At 30.7% G+C, this 19977-nt stretch overlaps 1 protein-coding gene and 1 long non-coding RNA gene across 2 annotated transcripts; one reads left to right on the top strand and one right to left on the bottom strand.

Moving 5' to 3' along the window:
- Positions 1-4428: 4428 nt before the first annotated feature.
- On the bottom strand, positions 4429-11762 carry LOC145068168 (uncharacterized). Its single transcript, XM_079015143.1, has 13 exons — positions 11743-11762; positions 11227-11369; positions 11041-11118; positions 10768-10917; positions 10490-10621; positions 10223-10411; positions 9681-10116; positions 8668-9593; positions 7346-8563; positions 6482-7210; positions 6211-6354; positions 5714-6126; positions 4429-4524 (listed from the first exon to the last, which is right to left on the bottom strand). Exons 1-13 carry the CDS (start codon positions 11760-11762, stop codon positions 4429-4431), a joined length of 4674 nt encoding a protein of 1557 aa, XP_078871269.1.
- A 726-nt stretch (positions 11763-12488) lies between these two features.
- LOC145069081 (uncharacterized) lies at positions 12489-19026 on the top strand. Its single transcript, XR_013689268.1, has 3 exons — positions 12489-12639; positions 12838-12929; positions 18115-19026. It is a non-coding gene; the product is annotated as an uncharacterized LOC145069081 (long non-coding RNA).
- The last annotated feature ends 951 nt before the right edge of the window (positions 19027-19977 follow it).

The following is a 19977-nucleotide window of genomic DNA, read 5'->3' as shown; positions in this document are numbered from 1 at the left end:
TTTCAACTTGTATAAGATTAGTACTAAAACTTGTCTCACTACTTTCGTAGAAAACCTTTGTATTTGGTCAAGATTACGTCAAGAGATGATCTTTCGTTATAGTTGTTATCTGTTAGTGTATAAATATTAGTATTGTTTTGTATTATAGTTAGGCCCATTTTAGTCATAGGTATAGAAGATTCGTCCCCGACTAATATAGATGAAGAAAATAAATGATTATCTAAAACAAATTTGAGAATACCTGCATTGGCGTGAACATGAGATGTAGCACCGGTGTCCATATACCAGTCATCTTGACCCGGGTCATTTAATGACATAGTGTTAAACATTTGAGGAAGTGACGTGAACTCCGGATTTGCTGAATTATTGTTGTTGGGCCACGGGAACTGTTGGGAGTGGGGTGCTAATCTGATAAGCCTGTTGTGGGCTAAAAAATTGGTGTTGATGGGCTGCATTCATTCTGTTGGACCATAGATTGTCTTGGCCCAAATCTATTGGGATTAGAAGGGACTTTGACCTAAATCTATTGGGATTAGAAGGGACAGGAGGCGTTGGGAGAAGCCCAATTTGATTTGGAGCATCATTGAGTGTATTAAACCCATTGATTGGAGAATTGACTTGATGCCAGCCGTATACCTAATTTCCGGAGGGATTTCCGCAGGTTTGCTGTTGCTGTTGCTGCCCGTGAAAAAAATTGCCGTTGCCACCGTGAGACTGCCGGCCATCGTGTCTTCCGCCTTGACCTCCTCTATTACGTCCCCCACGATAGCCCCCTCGATGGTTGGATTGCGACAGATTTTGAGAGTCGACGATGAGAGTGTGAGGAGAAGAAGCATTATCGGAAGTTGTAAGGGAGGACTGTCGAGACTCCTCCTGAAGAGTTTGTTGTTCTTCCTGAATAAGCATGAATAAGCATAGACCTGATGTCCCAAAACGATGGTAGAGGATCCCGATGTCTGATTGTGGTGGCAAAAACTCGAAATTTTGGAGACAAGTCGTTCAAAGTGTAAGCAACCAGATTAGGTTCAGGAACTTTGGCATCCATATTATGCAGAAGATCAGCTAGATTTTTTATACGATTACAATACTCTATAACTGTAGAACTGCCAATAGAGATATTCCTGAGTTCATTGTCTAGTTGAACTCGTGCATTCGAATGTTTGGACCTGTCCTATTGCAAGTGCTAGTGGTATCAAATATTATGTCATATTTTTGGATGATTTTTCTCATTATGTGTGGGTATATCCTTTACGTGCCAAGTCTGATGTCTTTGATAAATTTGTTCATTTTCGTTCCTTTTTCAATAATCATTTTAAAACCGAAATCAAATCTATTCAATGTGACAATGGGGTGAATATGACAATCATAAGTTTCATCAAATATGTGATCAAAATGGCATTCAAATGCATTTCTCTTGTCCTTACACATCTCAACAAAACGGTAAATCAGAACGCATGCTTCGTTCCCTTAATAATGTCATTCGTACACTTCTTTTCAATGCCCGTCTTCCTCCCACTTACTGGGTTGAAGCTCTTTATATGGCTGCTCACTTGCTTAATATTCTACCCATAACCACTCTCGACAATGACACGCCATTTCACAAACTCTTTAAAAAACAACCCACCTACTCGCATCTTCGTGTCTTTGGCCGCCTTTGCTTCCCTCATATTGAGCCTCCCAATAAACTCTCTCCACGATCTATACCATGCATTTTTCTAGGATATCCTACTAATCACAAAGGATATCGTTGTCTCAATCTTGATACAAATCAAATCATTCTATCCCGTCATGTTGTTTTTCATGAATCTATTTTCCCTTTCGGGTCCATGAATCTTAACACCTCTCCTTCCTATTCTTTTCTCGATCATGTTTCTTCACCTATTCCTTTTATTCCTACCTCACAAAATACTTCTATTAATTCTGAGAGTCGATCTCCTCTCAAAACTTTCTCTTCCGCCAACCCCTCATCCGAGGATAACTCCTCTCCTGGTAGCCCAACTTCTCCAAATTCTCCAATCTCTCCCCCGCTTTCATCACCCAATATCACTAATCCTTTATCTCAACATCCCATGCTTACTCGTGCCAAACAAGGTATCTTTAAACCTATTCGAAAACTTAATCTTCATGTGGACTCCGAATCTCCTGTCCCTAAGACTTATTCTCAGGCATTTAAAGATCCTAACTGGCTAAATGCAATGACTGAAGAATATAATGCACTTATCTCTAACAATTCTTGGGTTCTTGTGCCACGACCACCTGCTGCCAATATTATAAATTGTATTTGGTTGTTCAAAAAGAAGCTTAATGTAGATGGGTCCTTGTCGCGATATAAAGCACGAATGGTTGCTAACGGTAGAAGTCAGCGACCTGGCATTGACTGTGATAAGACGTTTAGTCCTGTGGTTAAACCTACCACCATTCACATGGTTCTCAGCATTGCTATCACCCACAAGTGGCCCATTAGACGGTTGGATGTGAAGAATGCCTTTCTTCATGGTCATTTACAGACAGTGTATCTTCAACAACCTCTTGGTTTTCGGGATCCTTCCAGACCTAGTCATATTTGTCTTCTTCAGAAGTCTTTTTATGGTCTCAAGCAAGCTCCATGAGCATGGTTTCAATGTTTTACAATGTTTATTTCACGCATTGGTTGTGTTCATAGCAGGTGTGACTCATCCTTATTTATCTACAGGCAGGGATCACATATGGCATATTTACTTCTATATGTCGATGATATTGTTCTTACCGGTTTCTCTTCACAGTTGCTGACTCACATTATCTCCTTTTTGAGTACGGAGTTCTCTATGACTGATCTTGGTGATCTTCATTATTTTCTTGGTAGCTCTGTTGTTAGATCATCTGATATATGTCAATGACATCCTTGAACGTGTGGGTATGCTCAACTGTAAGCCAGCCAGAACTCCGACTGACTTGTCTGCTAAATTTGATGGGTATGAGCCTCTTGTTGATGACCCCCACTTTATATCGTAGTCTTGCAGGAGCTTTGCAGTATCTTACATTTACGAGACCTGACATCACATACGCTGTTTCAACAAATATGTTTGTACATGCATGATCCCAGGGAACCGCATTTCACAGCTCTTAAACGCGTTTTACGCTACCTTCGAGGTACCACAGATCATGGCCTTCAGCTGTTTACATCTCCTAATCGCAATCTTGTAGCATATTCGGATGCCGACTGGGCAGGGTGCCCGGTAACTAGAAGATCTACCTCTGGTTATTGTGTTTTCCTAGGACACAATCTATTGTCTTGGTCTTCGAAACGTCAAAACACTATCTCTCGCTCAAGTGCTGAAGCCGAGTGCCGGGGCGTTGCTAATACAGTTGTTGAGACATGTTGGATTCGTAATTTACTCCTTGAGCTTCATTATTCGCCTCACGGGGCTACTATTGTTTACTGTGATAATGTTAGTGCCGTTTACATGTCTTCCAATCCCATTCAACATCAACGAACTAAACATATTGAGATTGATCTTCATTTTGTTCACGACAAAGTTGCCACGGGTCATGTTCGCGTCCTTCAGGTTCCATCCTCATCTCAACATGCCGATATTTTTACCATAAGTCTCCCTTCACCATTGTTTATTGATTTTTTGGTCCAGCTTAAACGTTCGGTCTTCTCCGACCGTTCTCACTGCGAGGGGTTGTTAGTGTATAAATATTAGTATTGTTTTGTATTATATTTAGGCCCATTTTATTTACGGCCTCTTTGTATTTGGCCCTTTTTTGATCTATACGTGTATATATCTATTCTATCAACGAATGAAATTTTCATGGAAAAATACCAAGATTACATTATCATCTTGAGCAAAATCTGAAAATGTTGCAAAACATGTTAGTGGTTTGTTTATGAAATGCATGCAAGCTGATTTTATAAAATAATAATACTCCACAAGTAAAATCAAACCATGAAGAGACAGAAAATTTCCACGACCTTTATTTATCTTTCCACTGAAAATTTAATGCATTGGACAATTATGCCCTCCTTTAACTAATGAAGAGACAGAAAGATCCAAAGAATTTTTTTCAAACAAAGGCACGAAACGCTCAACAATCCCCTGTCACTCCGATTACTTTGCATCTTGCCTTCATTAAATTCGAAATGTAAGTTCTTCATCTTCAACCTTCATGATCTCTTATCTTCTCATTACCCAAATAAAATTCTAGTAAATTCATCTCCACTTTAATTTCCTCCTCCACATCTATCTAAAACCTGATCGTAATTTGCAGAGAAAAAAACGAAATTAGAGGTAAAAACAACAAAGATGGGAACTTGAACAAGTTAAATGGAACTAAAGTTTGCTTTTCAAATGCTACCCAATTTGATATTCTATAGCAAAGTTTACAAAGTTGTGGGTTTCAACTCGATAAGCTGTGGCTAAAGTTCGCATCTCTCACTTTCTCAATTCATTTCGAGATGGAATTGCAGATCTTTATGCTGACCAACATCATGGAGTACAAATCGTTGACTTCTTCTTGGATTTCATGCTTGTTGCTACCAGCCTAAAAAATGTCGAAATCATCGATAATAACTCAACAAACGCAAAAGATTTGAGGTTTTATGATTCAACGATTTGTTATCCGTTATCATATATTAACTTCATCGTAAAGCTTCTTCTCCCAGGTGTATAACCTCCCTGACGTCAATAAATGACTGTCGGATTCCATTCCTCCGGTCTCCTCGAAGATATCATTGCTACTGTTGACTCCCGACGATGTCGATGAACTCTGAGAGCTGCTAGAGAGAAAACTTCTACTGTTCTACACGATGGTGATCTGGTTATCGCCGATTTGTGACATGCGATCGATGGAATAAACTTCTTGGAGATTTCCATCAATTGAAGAAGAAAAAAATGCGAATTAGATTGAGGTTACTTTTGGTTATGGTGAATTGCCACGAATATAAGGTTTTTAAACACTAATACTTTTTGAATGAAGATGATCAAGAGGACCCACATTGGAGAATGCTAGCAATTTTGAGAATTCAACACCAGATTCATAAGCTTTTAGAAAATGATATTCGATGTCTTTTAGGACTTGGGAAGGCGTTGGCGCCATTGGAGAAAGGGAGATGTTTAAACTTGTGGTTCGTTGGAAGATGTAGCCGATGGATAAATGTCAATACATTAGTTCTTGACATTTTTGTGTTTCTTGCCTTTATTCAATATCTTTAAATTAAAAAGAGGAGCACAATTGTCATTACATTAATTATTTAGTGGATGGATAAAAATACTTATGTGGAAAAATCAGCCCTGTTCTTAAAGCCTATAGAAACTTTCCTTATATACTTACACTAGGTTAAAACTCGTGGAAATCCACGGTTGATAAATTGAAATAGAATTATAATTTTCATTTTGTTTGTATAATAAAAAAACATATCAAAGTTCACAAAAAATGAAGAATAGTGATATTGTAATTTACATGAATAAATGAAATGCAATAAAGTGTTTTAAATTGTTTATTTAATATGATGGATGAAATATTATTTTTTACAAGTAAATAAAATATGGTACAAAAACACTGTTTATAAATTCTGGAAAACTTCTTTATAAACAACATTGGAAGTTTGATTTGTGAGGGCACCGTCCTTATCTAAAATTAATAATTTTAATCCATCTATGCTTTGAACTCTAGATAAGGCAACATACAATTGCCCATGTGAAAACACTGGATGTTTGAGAAACAAACCAACCTTCGATAATGATTGTCCCTGACTCTTATTAATGGTCATTGCAAAACATACAACCAATGGAAACTGTCTTCTTCGGAATTTGAAGCGAATCTTCTTTTCTGATGGAGTTAAAGACATTCTTGGAATAAAAGTACGGTTTCCAATATTAGTTCCAGATATGATACGCGCCTCAATAACACGTTTGCCCAATGATATAACCTGGAGTCTTGTCCCATTGCATAAGCCATTTTTCTGATCAATATTTCTCAGCAACATAACTGGAACACCGATTTTTAAAACTAACTTATGGTTTGGTAAACCTGATACCTTTAGACCATTTAAAACATCAGGTGAATATAAATTTGCATCAAACTGATCATGGACAAATTCAGATTGGCATATACTATCTGAACTTAAGTATTCAACCTCATCTCCTGGAAACTTCGATAACAAACGATCGTTTATTTCCTAAACGACTTCATTCTTTGGAGCAAGTATTGCTCTTTCTTGAAAATAACTTGTATTGTTGTAGTTTTCCAAAATTGAAGGATATACAAAGTCGATTAATGAACCTATAGGATCATGTGGATCATCAATGAGAATATCATCTGGAATATCAATAACTGTTTCACCATCGTTGATACCACCAAGTTTGCCTTCTCCTATATCCAACAACCATTCTGCAAAATCTTTGATTTTTTCTATACCAGATTGATCCCTTCCAACAGTTAGCCTCATGTTTTTTTGTTAATTTATGGATCTTGCAATGTTCCCATAAATATGAAGAACTTAAAGAAGCATTAACAATGTTTTGTCTACTTCCACCAGGAATAACAGGTAGAATCTGTCTGAAATCTCCTCCAAAAACAATAACTTTCCCTCCAAAAGGAATATCTGAGTTGCTAGAATTTTCAGACCTAAATACATCTTTCAAACTTCGATCTAAAGCTTCAAATGCATGCTTATGGACCATAGGAGCTTCATCCCAAATTATCAAAGAGGTTTTTCTCAATAACCTAGCGAGGTCACCATCTCGACTTATTTTACAAACAGAATCCTCTGTTAGTTCAAATGGAATTATAAATAGAGAGTGTGCTGTTCTACCTCCAGGCAATAATAATGAAGCAATCCCACTTGAAGCAACATTTAAAACAATATGACCATCACATCTAATAGCTGCAGATATTGTCTTCCATAAAAAAGTTTTACCAGTCCCACCATAACCATAAACAAAGAAGACACCTCCTTTATTTTCTTTAACTGCACCCATGATATCAAGGAAAATGTGACGCTGCTCATTTGTCAATGCAAGAAACATACGATCAAACTCAGCCTTCATAACAGGAATGTCATAATCTAACTCCTCAGTGATAAGTCGATTGTTTGAAGAAGAAACAGAATCTACATCTGGGATAGGCATGTTTTTATAATTTTTGAGAGTGGAATTGTTCCTTAGTAAAACTTGTTCTATCTCGAACAAAGTTAAGTTCTTAAGTTGATCTTCATTGAGTGATAAGTCTGGAGGATAAAGAGCAAATTAATTAGAATTATTATTAACAATTTTTATTTATAATTAAAATAATAGTTAATGTATGTTTAAAAATAAATAATTGAGTTTTTAAATAAATAGTAATAATAATAAAACTTTAATACCTGGAGATTTGAATCTCTGTCGTTGGTTATAAAGAATTCCATCTGCTAAATATTCCCATGTGTTTTCCCAAACAACCTCCGGTTTAGACATACTGTTACACATCAATAATGTAGCAAATAAAAATCGTAGGTAAAAACCAGATCCATAATGACTTGCTTCTTTGATTGCATCGATGTATTCGTTGTCATCATCCAAGAGCCCAAGAGCATAACAAGCATCCCTAAAAGAAGAATATAGTTCACCATTTACTGTGCGGATTTCTTCAAATGATTTCGGACCTTTGACCTTATTTAACAAAATTCTTAAGAAATAGGCTTCCCCTAGATTAGGTGAAACCGAATGAATTCTACCAATGCACTTTCCTACCTCCCGTGGCTTCCAAATCCTATCACCACGTTGCCAAACAAACTTTGTAGGGAATTCAACATACGTAAGTTTCCGTGCATCACTGTTAACTGCATTACACTCCATCCAAGCTGTGAACATTGAAGAAGCAACAAAAGTTTTGTCGAGAACATCGTCAATATCATCGTCTTCCCCATAAATAATTTGTTGTTGACCAGGCAGATGAAAAGGCAGTCTAACCACAGAAGGATACCTGTAATGAACATCATATGTAAAAATTCGCCATGATGCTTCACAGGCAGATAGATATCTACAGTCGTAATACTCATTGATTTCATCGACCGTATCATTATTATCACATTCATTATTGCTTTGTTCAACGACAACTGTAGCTCTATTAGGTCCCTTGTTTATGTATTTAAATAAATATTTTATAGAAGACCCCTGATTGCACCATTCAACATTAATATGTGCTTGATATCTTCTCAATAGATACTTGTTGTATGGAACAACATTTCTATTATCCAAATGCACACCCGATTTTTCAACAAAATGACCATCGTTTCTTCTCCTATATAAGGGAAAACCATTTTGATCAACAGACGTATGGTTACAGAATTGCTTTGGAAAGTTTTTAGAGCATTTTCCGTCCACCATGCATGGGCAATTGATATTCTCAGCTCCACATGGACCATGAATCATGAACTCATTCACAAGTGAATACAATTCTGGATCTTCATCTCTGTTTGGTATCTCGGCGGAAATCATCGGGTCGATAAATTCAACAGTCGGTAACTTGTATTCAGAATGCATAAATAGACATATATGACTATGCGGCAAACCTCTTTTTTGAAATTCTATTGTATAAACAACTGCAAAACATTTTGAACAAAATAAAATTGTAATAGACCGTAAGAAAAAATATTAAAAAAAACTTAAACTTTTATGGATTATGAATAAAAGATAATTCAATTACCTGCTTGAATAATGCCGAAAATGTGATTCTCCCTTAGGTCTTTAATAAATGCATCAAGCTTGATCTTGAACAACCTACATAGTATATCAGGTCTATCTTCTGGTTGAAGTGAAGTATCCTTAAGAAACCTTTTAACCTCAGGCCATTTGGGATTACACGTAAAGGTTATGAATAAATCAGGATATCCAAACCATTTACAAAGCGACATGACATCCAAATAGTTTTGCAGCATATAGCGCGCACCACCAGTAAAGGATGAAGGTAATATGACACGTTGGCCAATGTTGGAGATATTTGTATTTCCTTGAGCTTTTTGGTTACGTAAATTCTCATAAGAATCACATCTGAGAACATGTTGTTGCCTGCGTATATAATACAATCTCTCACTTTCAATCATAGTATACGCATCCACCAAAAATTGTTGAAATAACCTTTTTGAATTTAAAATTAGTGAGAACGAATGATCCCTGTCTTGAATTCTAAAAGCGAAAAATTCTCTCATTGTACATTTCGCCCGCTTGTTTTTTGTAGATGTAACACCTCTATGAAGAATATCAACGCTGTAACCATCATCACCATATGGAAATAGTAGCGGATATTGGAGAGGAATATAAGAAGGATGCAATTCACTGATACGTTGTAGAAATCCGGATTTCGTTTGAACAACAATATCTCTATTTTGAACTGAATCAGAAATGTCACCTACAATTAAAGCAGCAACCTCAGAAGCAGTTGGTAGGTTATATGTCCTTCCATCTCGATCCCTTTTTCCAATAATTCTTAACTTCACATCAACTTGAGGATTTTTCTGAAAAACATCTCTTACCATTGTATAAGACCTAACCAAGACATTATTTGAATCTAACATCACCTTCAAATATTCAATAATATCATTATCAATGGATGTAGATTGATGCTTTTCCCCACTAAAAAAATTGAATATATACATAATATTAGTAAAAAAAAGATAAAAATATAAAAATTAAATATGAATAAGAAGTTTGAAAATATACCCAAAGCATTTTTGTCTATTTGAATTTTCGTTCTCGGTATCATAAATGTATAACTGAGAGAATTTCGGTTGCGATCCATTTGGTGGTAAAAGGCTTCCAATACTATGATAATTTTGGCCACCAAGTCTGAAAATGTATGGAGCATTTCCTTTATTGATTGAAGAATCTATTTTACCACCCATCGACGTAAAAGAAAACATTGAATTGTAACGTCGAATGTTTTTCATGAAGTTTTTGCTTTTAGAATCTGTTAGTCGAAACATTTTTTCATAATTTGGTGGTGGTTTCTTTAAATCTGGTAGTTGAACCTTGCCATAACCACAACATAATGAATAATTTGTGTTCCCTTTTTGTTTTCCTCTAATAGATTCATTTTTCCATAACTTTGCATGACATGTTTTACATACAACAATTTGATCACCATGATCCAAATATTCTGTAAAAAAATAAAACGGTATAAGTAAAGTATTTAAAATTTTAAGTTTATAAAATATGGTATTTTATTTGTAACAGAAAAAAAAACAGGTATACATAGTGATTACCTTTGGAAATACCAACTATTAGGTTATCAGTAAGGACTTCATGTATATTTTCTACATCTGTTGTCAAGTCAATCAATGGAATAGGAGATAAATCTTTCAACTTTCTTTTTAATTTATGACATCCTGTACTTAACTTGATTGATGATGAAGAAACAGTTATTGTAGATGCATTTCTGCATGTAACATTAACTGTAAAAAAATAGCGATCATATATAAATTTATTAGAAAGTGGACTAAAGTAAGTTTTGAAAAAAAAAAAGTTATTACCATTTGAAATGTTAGATAACGGAGTTCTAACATTTATATACAAAGAAGATGATTGTAGGGGTGAATTTTGTTTTCCACGTGATTTATATGGATTGACATTTTCATTTTGATGAACAATCTCTTTTGATTGATCTGTAAAAGAAACTTGTTATAAAAATGGAAGACATACGTTATAAAATATAATTAGAATGTAGGCAATAATATAAAATGATGATAAAGCATTTTTTTTATATAGGTAAATGTAGTGTAAAAATTGAAAAATAAAATAAGTAAATTACAGTTATCCGTGTTTTTGAAAACAGTTGAAGCAGATGGATTGAGAACACTCGATTTTGTTTTCATTTTCTTCGATTTCTTATTATCCAGATATAATTTTCTTTGTCTTCTTTTCTCTCTTGCTTGCAAATAGTACATATTATGGTTTGCTTCTGCATAAGAAATAAAAGTATATGATATAAAATGTAAAATAAAAAATAATTGAAAGTTGGTTAACATTATATTTTTTTCGTAATAATATATAATGAATAATAATAGTGAACAAAGAAATGTACCTTTGTGACCGTTGTTAACAAATACCGCAGATGATGAATATTCAGTGGTCGATGAAGAAGGCAATGTATTTGCTTTTTCTTGTTATGTCAATATAAATCATATTTATATGTTATTAAATGATCTATTTAGGCGTTAAAATGTTTGTAATAAGAAATTTATAAATAAATGTTAAAGAAAAAACGTACCATTGTTAGCTGAAGTAATAACATTTGTAGTGGTTGAAGCTTGTTCGATTGATATAGTGGACAAGTTAATGTTACTTATATTATCTAAATAAAAACTATTTAATTTTCTACTCTTTTTAGAATTAAACGACTTCATGATATGTCTGCAAAATAAACAAATAATAACAATTAATTTATAAAATAAGATGAAACTTAAAAAATATAATAATTTATCTAAATAAAACCTAATTAATTTGTAAGTCGGTCAATTTTTGGTAAATAAAATATAAACAAATAATATTTATTTTAAACAAAATATAATATAGAAAATATAAGATATAAAGCAACATGATGATTTTGACATATATTTGCAATATTTTTTTATATAAATAAAACGTAATTAATTTTTAAGTCGGTCAATTATTGGTAAATAAAATATAAACAAATAATATTTATATTAAACAAAATATAATATAGAAAAGATAAGATATAAAGCAACACGATGATTTTGACATAAATTTGCAATATTTTTTATACAAGTTTGTAAGTGGAACCATCCTTATAATTTGGTTGCATTTAAATTTTTTTATATTATTACTAAATAAATTTAAAACATAATTTTTATCATTCTTTTTTTTTTTTCAAAATGTTTTAATCAACCAATACAATAATTCAATTTTATTTAATATTATAGAAATGCATTTACACTTTTGTATTAAAAATGAACCGTAAATTAAGAATATATGTATTTATATTATATAGTTTATTTTTATTTATAAATCTTAAATAATAAATTTGTAGCTATAATATCTGTGGTTACAGACAAATTATACATTTTGGGAAATGGGAAATGTAATCGGCACAAACAGAAGCAATCCTCCTCCCACCCATTTGTAACTTTACCTTTCTGGATTTGAAGGTTAGAGAAATTGGATGAATGGTATTTATAAATCCAATATTATTGCCCTAACAAAATCGTTATGATTCACCACCCATATTGAAATCATTATCATCCCGATTACAGTAAGTATCGTTCATTCATGTGTTTAATTTCTAACATTTTGTTTTCATCTATCGATTTCTTATATGTATGTCATCAACCGAAGTCGATTACATGTATATGCTACATATTCATTTGTTTTTTCTTCCTTCGTTTATCTAGTTCGGGTATCCACTAATATCTATTTAGAATATTTTGCAATTTCATCGTATTCGTTAATTTTTTCTCATAGAAAATAGATTAAAGTAAAAATAAAACATACCTGTTAATTTTGCAGTAGAATCGATGGAGTAGGAGTGTACACAGAAGAAGACATACAGAGAAGTGGAAAAAAACGTAAAATTATTGAAATAAATTATTGGCTGTTTTGAAGACTTTTCAGCAATCAAAACTTCAAAATTTGAAATTTGAAATTTGAAAATGCGATTATTCAGGTGATTATTCATACAAAATATTTATGTACTTAAGTAAATTAAGAAAATATTGATTTTTATTTATGTAAAATATACAAGATTTGGAAATCGACAAATTTGATGATTTTTGTTGATTTCTAAATTTATGTTTTCAATAATGGACCAGCAATGAAAAACATATGTATGAACATATAAATTTGTTTTTTGGAACCTGAACAGGAAAATGATGGTCCAGAGATTGGTGTTAGTACATTTTTTACATCTGAGAAGAAGAGTTATGCAGAAATTGTTGTTGCTACACTGTTTTCCAGGTGTGTTGTTTGTTGTTATGTTCTTTCATCAAGGTAACATATTAAGCCAATTAGTTTAATTGTTGAATATTGTAGTGTTTTTGGTGAGTAAGAAAAGAAATAAAACCATTGCAACAGTTCAACTTTTGTTAGTTTAGTCTTTCAAATTAATGGCAATACGGTCTTTTTTTGAGTAAATCGGTTACGATAGTGTAAAAATGTCGGTTTTAAACTTGTATAAGTATATGTGTTAAGTAGTTTTCAACTTAGGGGTAATATGGTATCTTTTGGATTAATCTAAGTGTAAAAGGGTAAGATGGTCATTTTAAAACTTGAACAACACTTGTGAATTATAAGCACAATACAGTTAAAGAACATATATATATATATATATATATATATATATATATATATATATATATATATATAGCATTGAAAGTAAAATAATATACTGAATAAATAAATATAAATCTAACAGTATATAATTTTACATTTTTTTCTATTAAGTGGATGCTTCTTCAAAACACATTCGTGTATACAACAAAGTGCTACAGTTTGTCCCATTTCATTGACAAAAAAGACCATTTAAAACCGACATTTTGAAATTAAGTTCTCATTATCGTTAAAAAATGTGAATAACATTTGTGAGTTTTAGAAAATATAGAAGATTTTATTATTCAGAATACATAAATAGCAGAATTTTTATTATACATATTGGTTGATTTATTTATTTGTCTTAATTATTAACTGCCATATATTCAATACTTTTCTACTTAGGGGCAATATGGTCTTTTTAAAGTAAAAGTAGTGGAAAAGGGTAACATGACAGTTATAAAAAATAAAAAGTATATCATAGATTATAGTAGAAGTTTTTTTTATTCAGAATACTTAAAAAAAAAAAGTAAAAATAACAATATACATTCAGTTTTTTGTTTTCAAAAAAGTAGAAGTAAATGCAGTGGATAAGGGATAAATGGTTGTTTTAAAACTTATATAACATATTTATCAAATACCTTTCAACTTAGGGGTAATATGGTCTTTTTTGGAGTAAATGAAGTGTAAAAGGATAAATGGTCATTTTAAAATTTGTATAACGTATGTATCAAATACTTTTCAACTTAAGGACAATATGCTCTTTTTTTGAGTAAATCGGTTAGAAAAGTGCCATTATGTCGGTTTTAAACTTGTATAAGTATATGTGTTAAGTAGTTTTCAACTTAGGGGTAATATGGTATCTTTTGGATTAATTGAAGTGGAAAAGGGTAAGATGGTCATTTTAAAACTTGAACAACAGTTGTGAATTATAAGCACAATACAGTTAAAGAACATACATATATATAGCATTGAAGGTACAATAATATACTGAGTAAATAATTATAAATCTAAAAGTATATCATTTTACATTTTTTTCTATTAAGTGGATGCTTCTTCCAAACACATTGGTGTATACAACAAAGTGCTGCAGTTTGTCCCATTTCGCTGACAAAAAAGACTGTTTTAAAACCGACATTTTCAAATTAAGGTCACATTATCGTTAAAAAATTTGAATAACATTTGTGAGTTTTAGAAAATATAACATATTTTATTATTCAGAATACATAAATAGCAGAATTTTTATTATACAAATTGATTGATTGATTTATTTGTGTTAATTGTTAACTGCCATATATGATATACTTTTCAACTTAGGGGCAATATGGTCTTTTTGAAGTAAAAGAAGTGGAAAAGGGTAACATGACAGTTATAAAAAATAAAAATCTATATCACATTATGTATAACAGTTGTGAGGTTTAGAAAGTATAGTTATATATAAGATATTTATAAAGCATTGAAAGTAAAATAATATAATGAGAAAAAAAAATCGAAACCTATATCATAGATGATAACAGAAGTTTTATTATTCAGAATACATAAACAGAAAAAACCAAATAGTATTTTAGTAATTCAATTTGTTGTTTTTGATACTATAATTATAGAGAAACAGCAATGCTGGGGAAATATTAAAATAGTAAAATACATATAGAAGCAGAATTTTTATTATACAGATTGGTTGATTGATTTATTTGTCTTAATTGTTAACTGACATATATGAAATACTTTTCAACTTAGGTGCAATATGATATTTTTGAATTAAAAGAAGTGGAAAAGGGTAACATGACAGTTATAAAAAATAAAAAAGTATATCATAGACTAAAATAGAAGTTTGTTTATTCAGAATACATTGGATACAAAAAAAAAGTATAAATAACAATAAAATTAAGGAGTTTAGTATTGATTTCCTTTTTGATTTTTTGTGTTGTTTTATAATTTTTCATTTATTTTTTATTTTTTGTTTACTATTGAAAGAGCAATATTTTTGGCTAGTAACAGAAGTTGGTGATGTTAAGGTTAGTAGCATAAAACAATATTTATTATTTGGTGATGTTAAGGTTAGTAGCATAAAACAATATTTATTTGATCATTTTTACTGTCAGTATGAAAAAAAACAATATAAATGAAGCCAATGAACATATTTTGAGTTTTCTTTCTACCTAGGACATGCTAGAAAACAGAAAAATAGAATAAGTTAGCATAAAAGCTAATGTATGTTGGTATCCTTCTAATATGCAATAAGAACATAAAAGAGAATGAAACAGACTTTGTGCAAATAATATGCAGTATATAATTAATACGAATTGACAATTTTTAGATCTTTATGCTTTAAAAAATGAATCAAATTCTGCACATTCAAGTCAAGTGACATGTGATAATTACATAATGAACAAACCAAAAGGAATAAAAGGTAAGAAGAAAATGGGGACCAAAATTAAGATCAATGACGAATATTTTAATAGGGTAGCGTGATTGTTAAGTGAATAATAATTTTGGGATTATATGATGTTCAGAAACGTGAAACAAAATAACATAGTAAATGCCATTAGAGTACTGAAAAAGTTGAGCCAATGTAATATGAAGAAACGAATATGAAAATCATAAAATTCCAATAAATCCAACTTAAAATAAAGAAACTTAAAAATGTAAACGGCTTAGGAGTCTATGATGCTGAAACAAAATTAAGCACGAAGTAATATTGTTTGTAGAAGTAAAGTGCATTTACTTTTCTTTCTTGGGTACCAAAAGAGGGATTGGTTGTTCATCTGGTGGTGACAACCGAGGAGTTTTAGAAGTAGACAAATTCTCCATTTCATCAAGATCTATGCATGTAGCAAGGTTTCTTTTTAATTCGGTTGGTGTAGAAAACAACTTTGTAGGACTTGTTGCAGTTGAGTTGTCCCTAGCACACGGTGTTAAATTTTCACATGTGTGTGAAAAAGAATCCTACAATAAATTTTAGTTAGTTCTTATACATTAAATTGAAATATTTAAAAATTATATTTAAAAAAGTAGAACCTTCACAACTTTGGTCTCTTGGGAGGCAATATCTGAAGAACCAATAATGAATGAATCAGAATTATCAGGCTGCATTATAAGATCAAAAGAAAATGTTATTTTACTCATGTATAATTGGGCCAATGTCGTAAATATATATATATATATATATATATATATATATATATATATATATATAATTGTTGAAAAAAACCTGTGAATTCAGATTCTTTTTCTCTAGTTCATCAATTATGTTTGCATTCTCAGTCAATCTTGCTATCCCATAAATATTACTTTTATTATCCACATTGTAACTCGTGATATCAATTTTAATTGCCAACTTTTTGTCAACAACAACTTTCAACTCCATTGGATACAAATCCAAACTGATGCCAAGCTAAAATAAAAATAAATATTGTTAAATATTTTGTATGTAAAACATATAATGTATAACATATAGAATATATTAAAAACCATAAAATAATTACCTTCTTGTTTTTATCATACAACTCTTTAGCTGTGTATTTAAACAGCTTCTTTGCTTCTTGATCAAATAAGGTTAAAGTCAAAGTTCCTGTGTTGTCTTGAACCCGAAGTGGGATTTTAAATCTAAATAAAGTATAAAATGATATTATATTAAAAAATTATGATAAACATATATTGTTTTTATATAAAATAAATATGTAATACCTTGGAATAACCGAAATTTTGGTATTTTTGCAATTAGGATTAGAACATTCATAAGTAACAATTTCGGCCACTTCATGAGAACCATCAACCTTATCAGTAGAAGAATCTTTTTCTTTTGCTGACTTGTAGCAGTTGCTACAAGCAAGGTAATACCATCGTATGTTTTGACGTATTCCCTTAACAGTACCAACAATAATGACCGTTTTCTCCTTGAAATTTAAAAAATGTGCAATGTGAATAAATGTTAGTATGCAAAAATGCATTATAGTTTCGTTATAACAATATACTTTGGTTGTTTCTTACTAACAATATAGTTTGTTTAAAAATAATGTAAAGTACCTCTAAAGGTTCAAACAAATCATCAATGTTAGAAAACATATGATTTTTGAGAAAGTCATCGTGTTCCGTGTTTTGTTTTGATGCAATCATCTTGATTCCACTTGACGAAAGTTGTTGTCCATTTTCAGAAACCAATCTGTTAATTCATAACAAAAAAATAATTAAATTAAATACATTATGAAAAAAATAAATCTCAAACTACAATGGTCATTATAAATATAAGTACTTATTTTTGTAGCTTGTAATCTCATCGATATCATTGTTTATGAACAACCTACTAACATCAAAGTAAGTGGAGGAAAAAGGACGACCTGCAAAAACACTTCTGATTAATTAATTATATATAAAATTTTAAAAAATACGTTTTAAAAATAATTACAAACCATTAATAAACTTCACTCTGGCAAACTGAACAATAACAACAACCGGTGCAAGGCTGTTATTATTAGCCAGAAATTCTGTCATGTAGTATGCATTATGACCCCACAAAGTTACCTTAAGCTTAGTATCCCTGACAAGAATAAAAAAATATTGTAGCTAATATAAAAGAAAGTATATTATTTGTTTGTCATAATGGTAAATACTCTATATCTTGAAGATGCAAGAGCATTTTGTGTTTTGATTTATCTTCTTCAGATGTATCCATACGCCCATATTCGAATATGTGTCCAATAATATCTAGAAAAGCAACAAAATAGATTGCTTAAGTTAAAAAAAATTATCAATTTGTAGCAGATAAAAAAGAAAGTAGGATGTTATATAACAAAAGTTAATATTAAATGAACTAACCAAAAGATTTTGACTCCAGGATGTTGTTCGAAACGATTGTATTGAAGTCAACAAAATCAAAGCCGTGTGCAGATCCAGAAAAGTTTTCACACTCTTTCACAGTTGTATCGTGGTAAAAGTTAACTTTTCTTTCTGGATCAGCAAACTTAAAATTTAAAGTATTTGGTGCGACATTAGGTTTCTTCACATATATCGAACTATCTTCTTTAAGATAGCGTTTGAATTTTGGAAACCATTTTTTCACACAAGATGCATGAATTTTCCTTCCCTAAAAAATAAACAAATAACAAATAATTATATATAATTGTTTATAAATATATACAAATTTTTACAAAAATAATAATTGAATATATACATCATATACCTCCTCATCCATCAAAATCATTTCTATCGAGTATGTTTCTTTTGCATTAAATTTTGACTTTTGAGTCCAAAGATGTATGATTCGAACTTTAATTGTGAAATCATCCTTGATTGAGTCAATTTCCTTTATAGGAGTAATATGTTCCATTGTACCTTGCAATTAAAAAATAATTGTTTTGTTAACAAAAATGTTAAAATATAAAAAGAAAAATCGAAAGCCATTGATTGATTTATTTATATATTTGTCTTAATTGTTAACTGGCATTTATCAAAACATTTTCAAGTTAGGGGCAATATGGTCGTTTTGGAGTAAACGAAGTGGAAAAGGGTAACATGACAGTTATAAAAAATAAAAAACTATATGATAGACTATAGTAGAAGTTTTATTATTCAAAATACATAAAAAACAAAAAAAAAAAGTAGAAATAGCAATACACATTGAATTTTTTGTTATTCAGAATACATAAATAGCAGAATACATAAAAAACCAAATAGATTGATTGATTGTTATAGGTCAGATTTTATTATTCAGAATACATAAATAGCATATTTTATTATTCAGAATACATAAATAGCAGAATTTTATTATAAAAATTGATTGATTGATTTATTTGTCTTAATTGTTAACTGCGATATATCAAATACTTATCAAGTTAAGGGCAATATGGTCTTTTTGAAGTAAAAGAAATGGAAAAGGGTAAGATGACAGTTATAAAAAATAAAAAAGTATATCATACATTATAGTATAAATTTTTTTATTCAGAATACATAAAAAAAGGAGAAATATCAATATACATTCAGTTATTTGTTTTCAAATTAAGGGCATAGATTGATTGATATAGCAGATTTATTATTTAGAATACATAAATAGCAGATTTTATTATTCAGAATACATATATAGTAGAAGTTTTATTATACAAATTGATTGATTGATTTATCTGTGTTAATTGTTAACTGCAATATATCAAATACTTATCAAGTTAGGGGCAATATGGTCTTTACATATATAGCAGTATTTTTATTATACAAATTGATTGATTCATTTATTTGTCTTAATTGTTAATTGCGATATATGAAATACTTATCAAGTTAGGGGCAATATGGTCATTTTTGAAGTAAAAGAAGTAGAAAAGGGTAAGATGACAGTTATAAGCAATAAAAAACTATATCATAGACTATAGTAGAATTTTTTTTTATTCAGAATACATAAAAAACAAAAAAAAAGTAGAAATAGCAATATAAATTCAGTTATTTGTTTTCAAATTAAGGGCATAGATTGATTGATATAGCACATTTTATTATTCACAATACATAAGTAGCAGATTTTATTATTCAGAATACATAAATAGCAATATACATTTAGTTTTTTGTTTTTAAATTAAGGGCATTATGGTATTTTCTATAGTAAATGAAGTTGATAATGAGGTCACATTATGGTTTAATTATCGTTTAAAAATCTGTATAACAGTTGTGAGGTTTAGAAAGTATAGTTATATATAACATATGTATAAAGCATTGA

The sequence above is a fragment of the Lactuca serriola genome, chromosome 8 (assembly GCF_051521515.1).
Source record: "Lactuca serriola cultivar US96UC23 chromosome 8, Lser_US96UC23_V15, whole genome shotgun sequence".
Lineage (NCBI taxonomy): Eukaryota > Viridiplantae > Streptophyta > Magnoliopsida > Asterales > Asteraceae > Lactuca > Lactuca serriola.
Note: the sequence above shows the minus strand (reverse complement) of the source record. Positions and strands in the feature narration are given on the sequence as shown.

Coding starts and splice junctions, on each gene's coding strand:
- LOC145068168 (XM_079015143.1), bottom strand. CDS start 11,762: ATGGTTCCACTTACAAACTT. Junction 10,412..10,489: donor GTTATCTAACATTTCAAATG/GTAATAACTTTT, acceptor ATTTTTTTACAG/TTAATGTTACATGCAGAAAT. Junction 6,127..6,210: donor GGAAAACTACAACAATACAA/GTTATTTTCAAG, acceptor CGAAGTTTCCAG/GAGATGAGGTTGAATACTTA.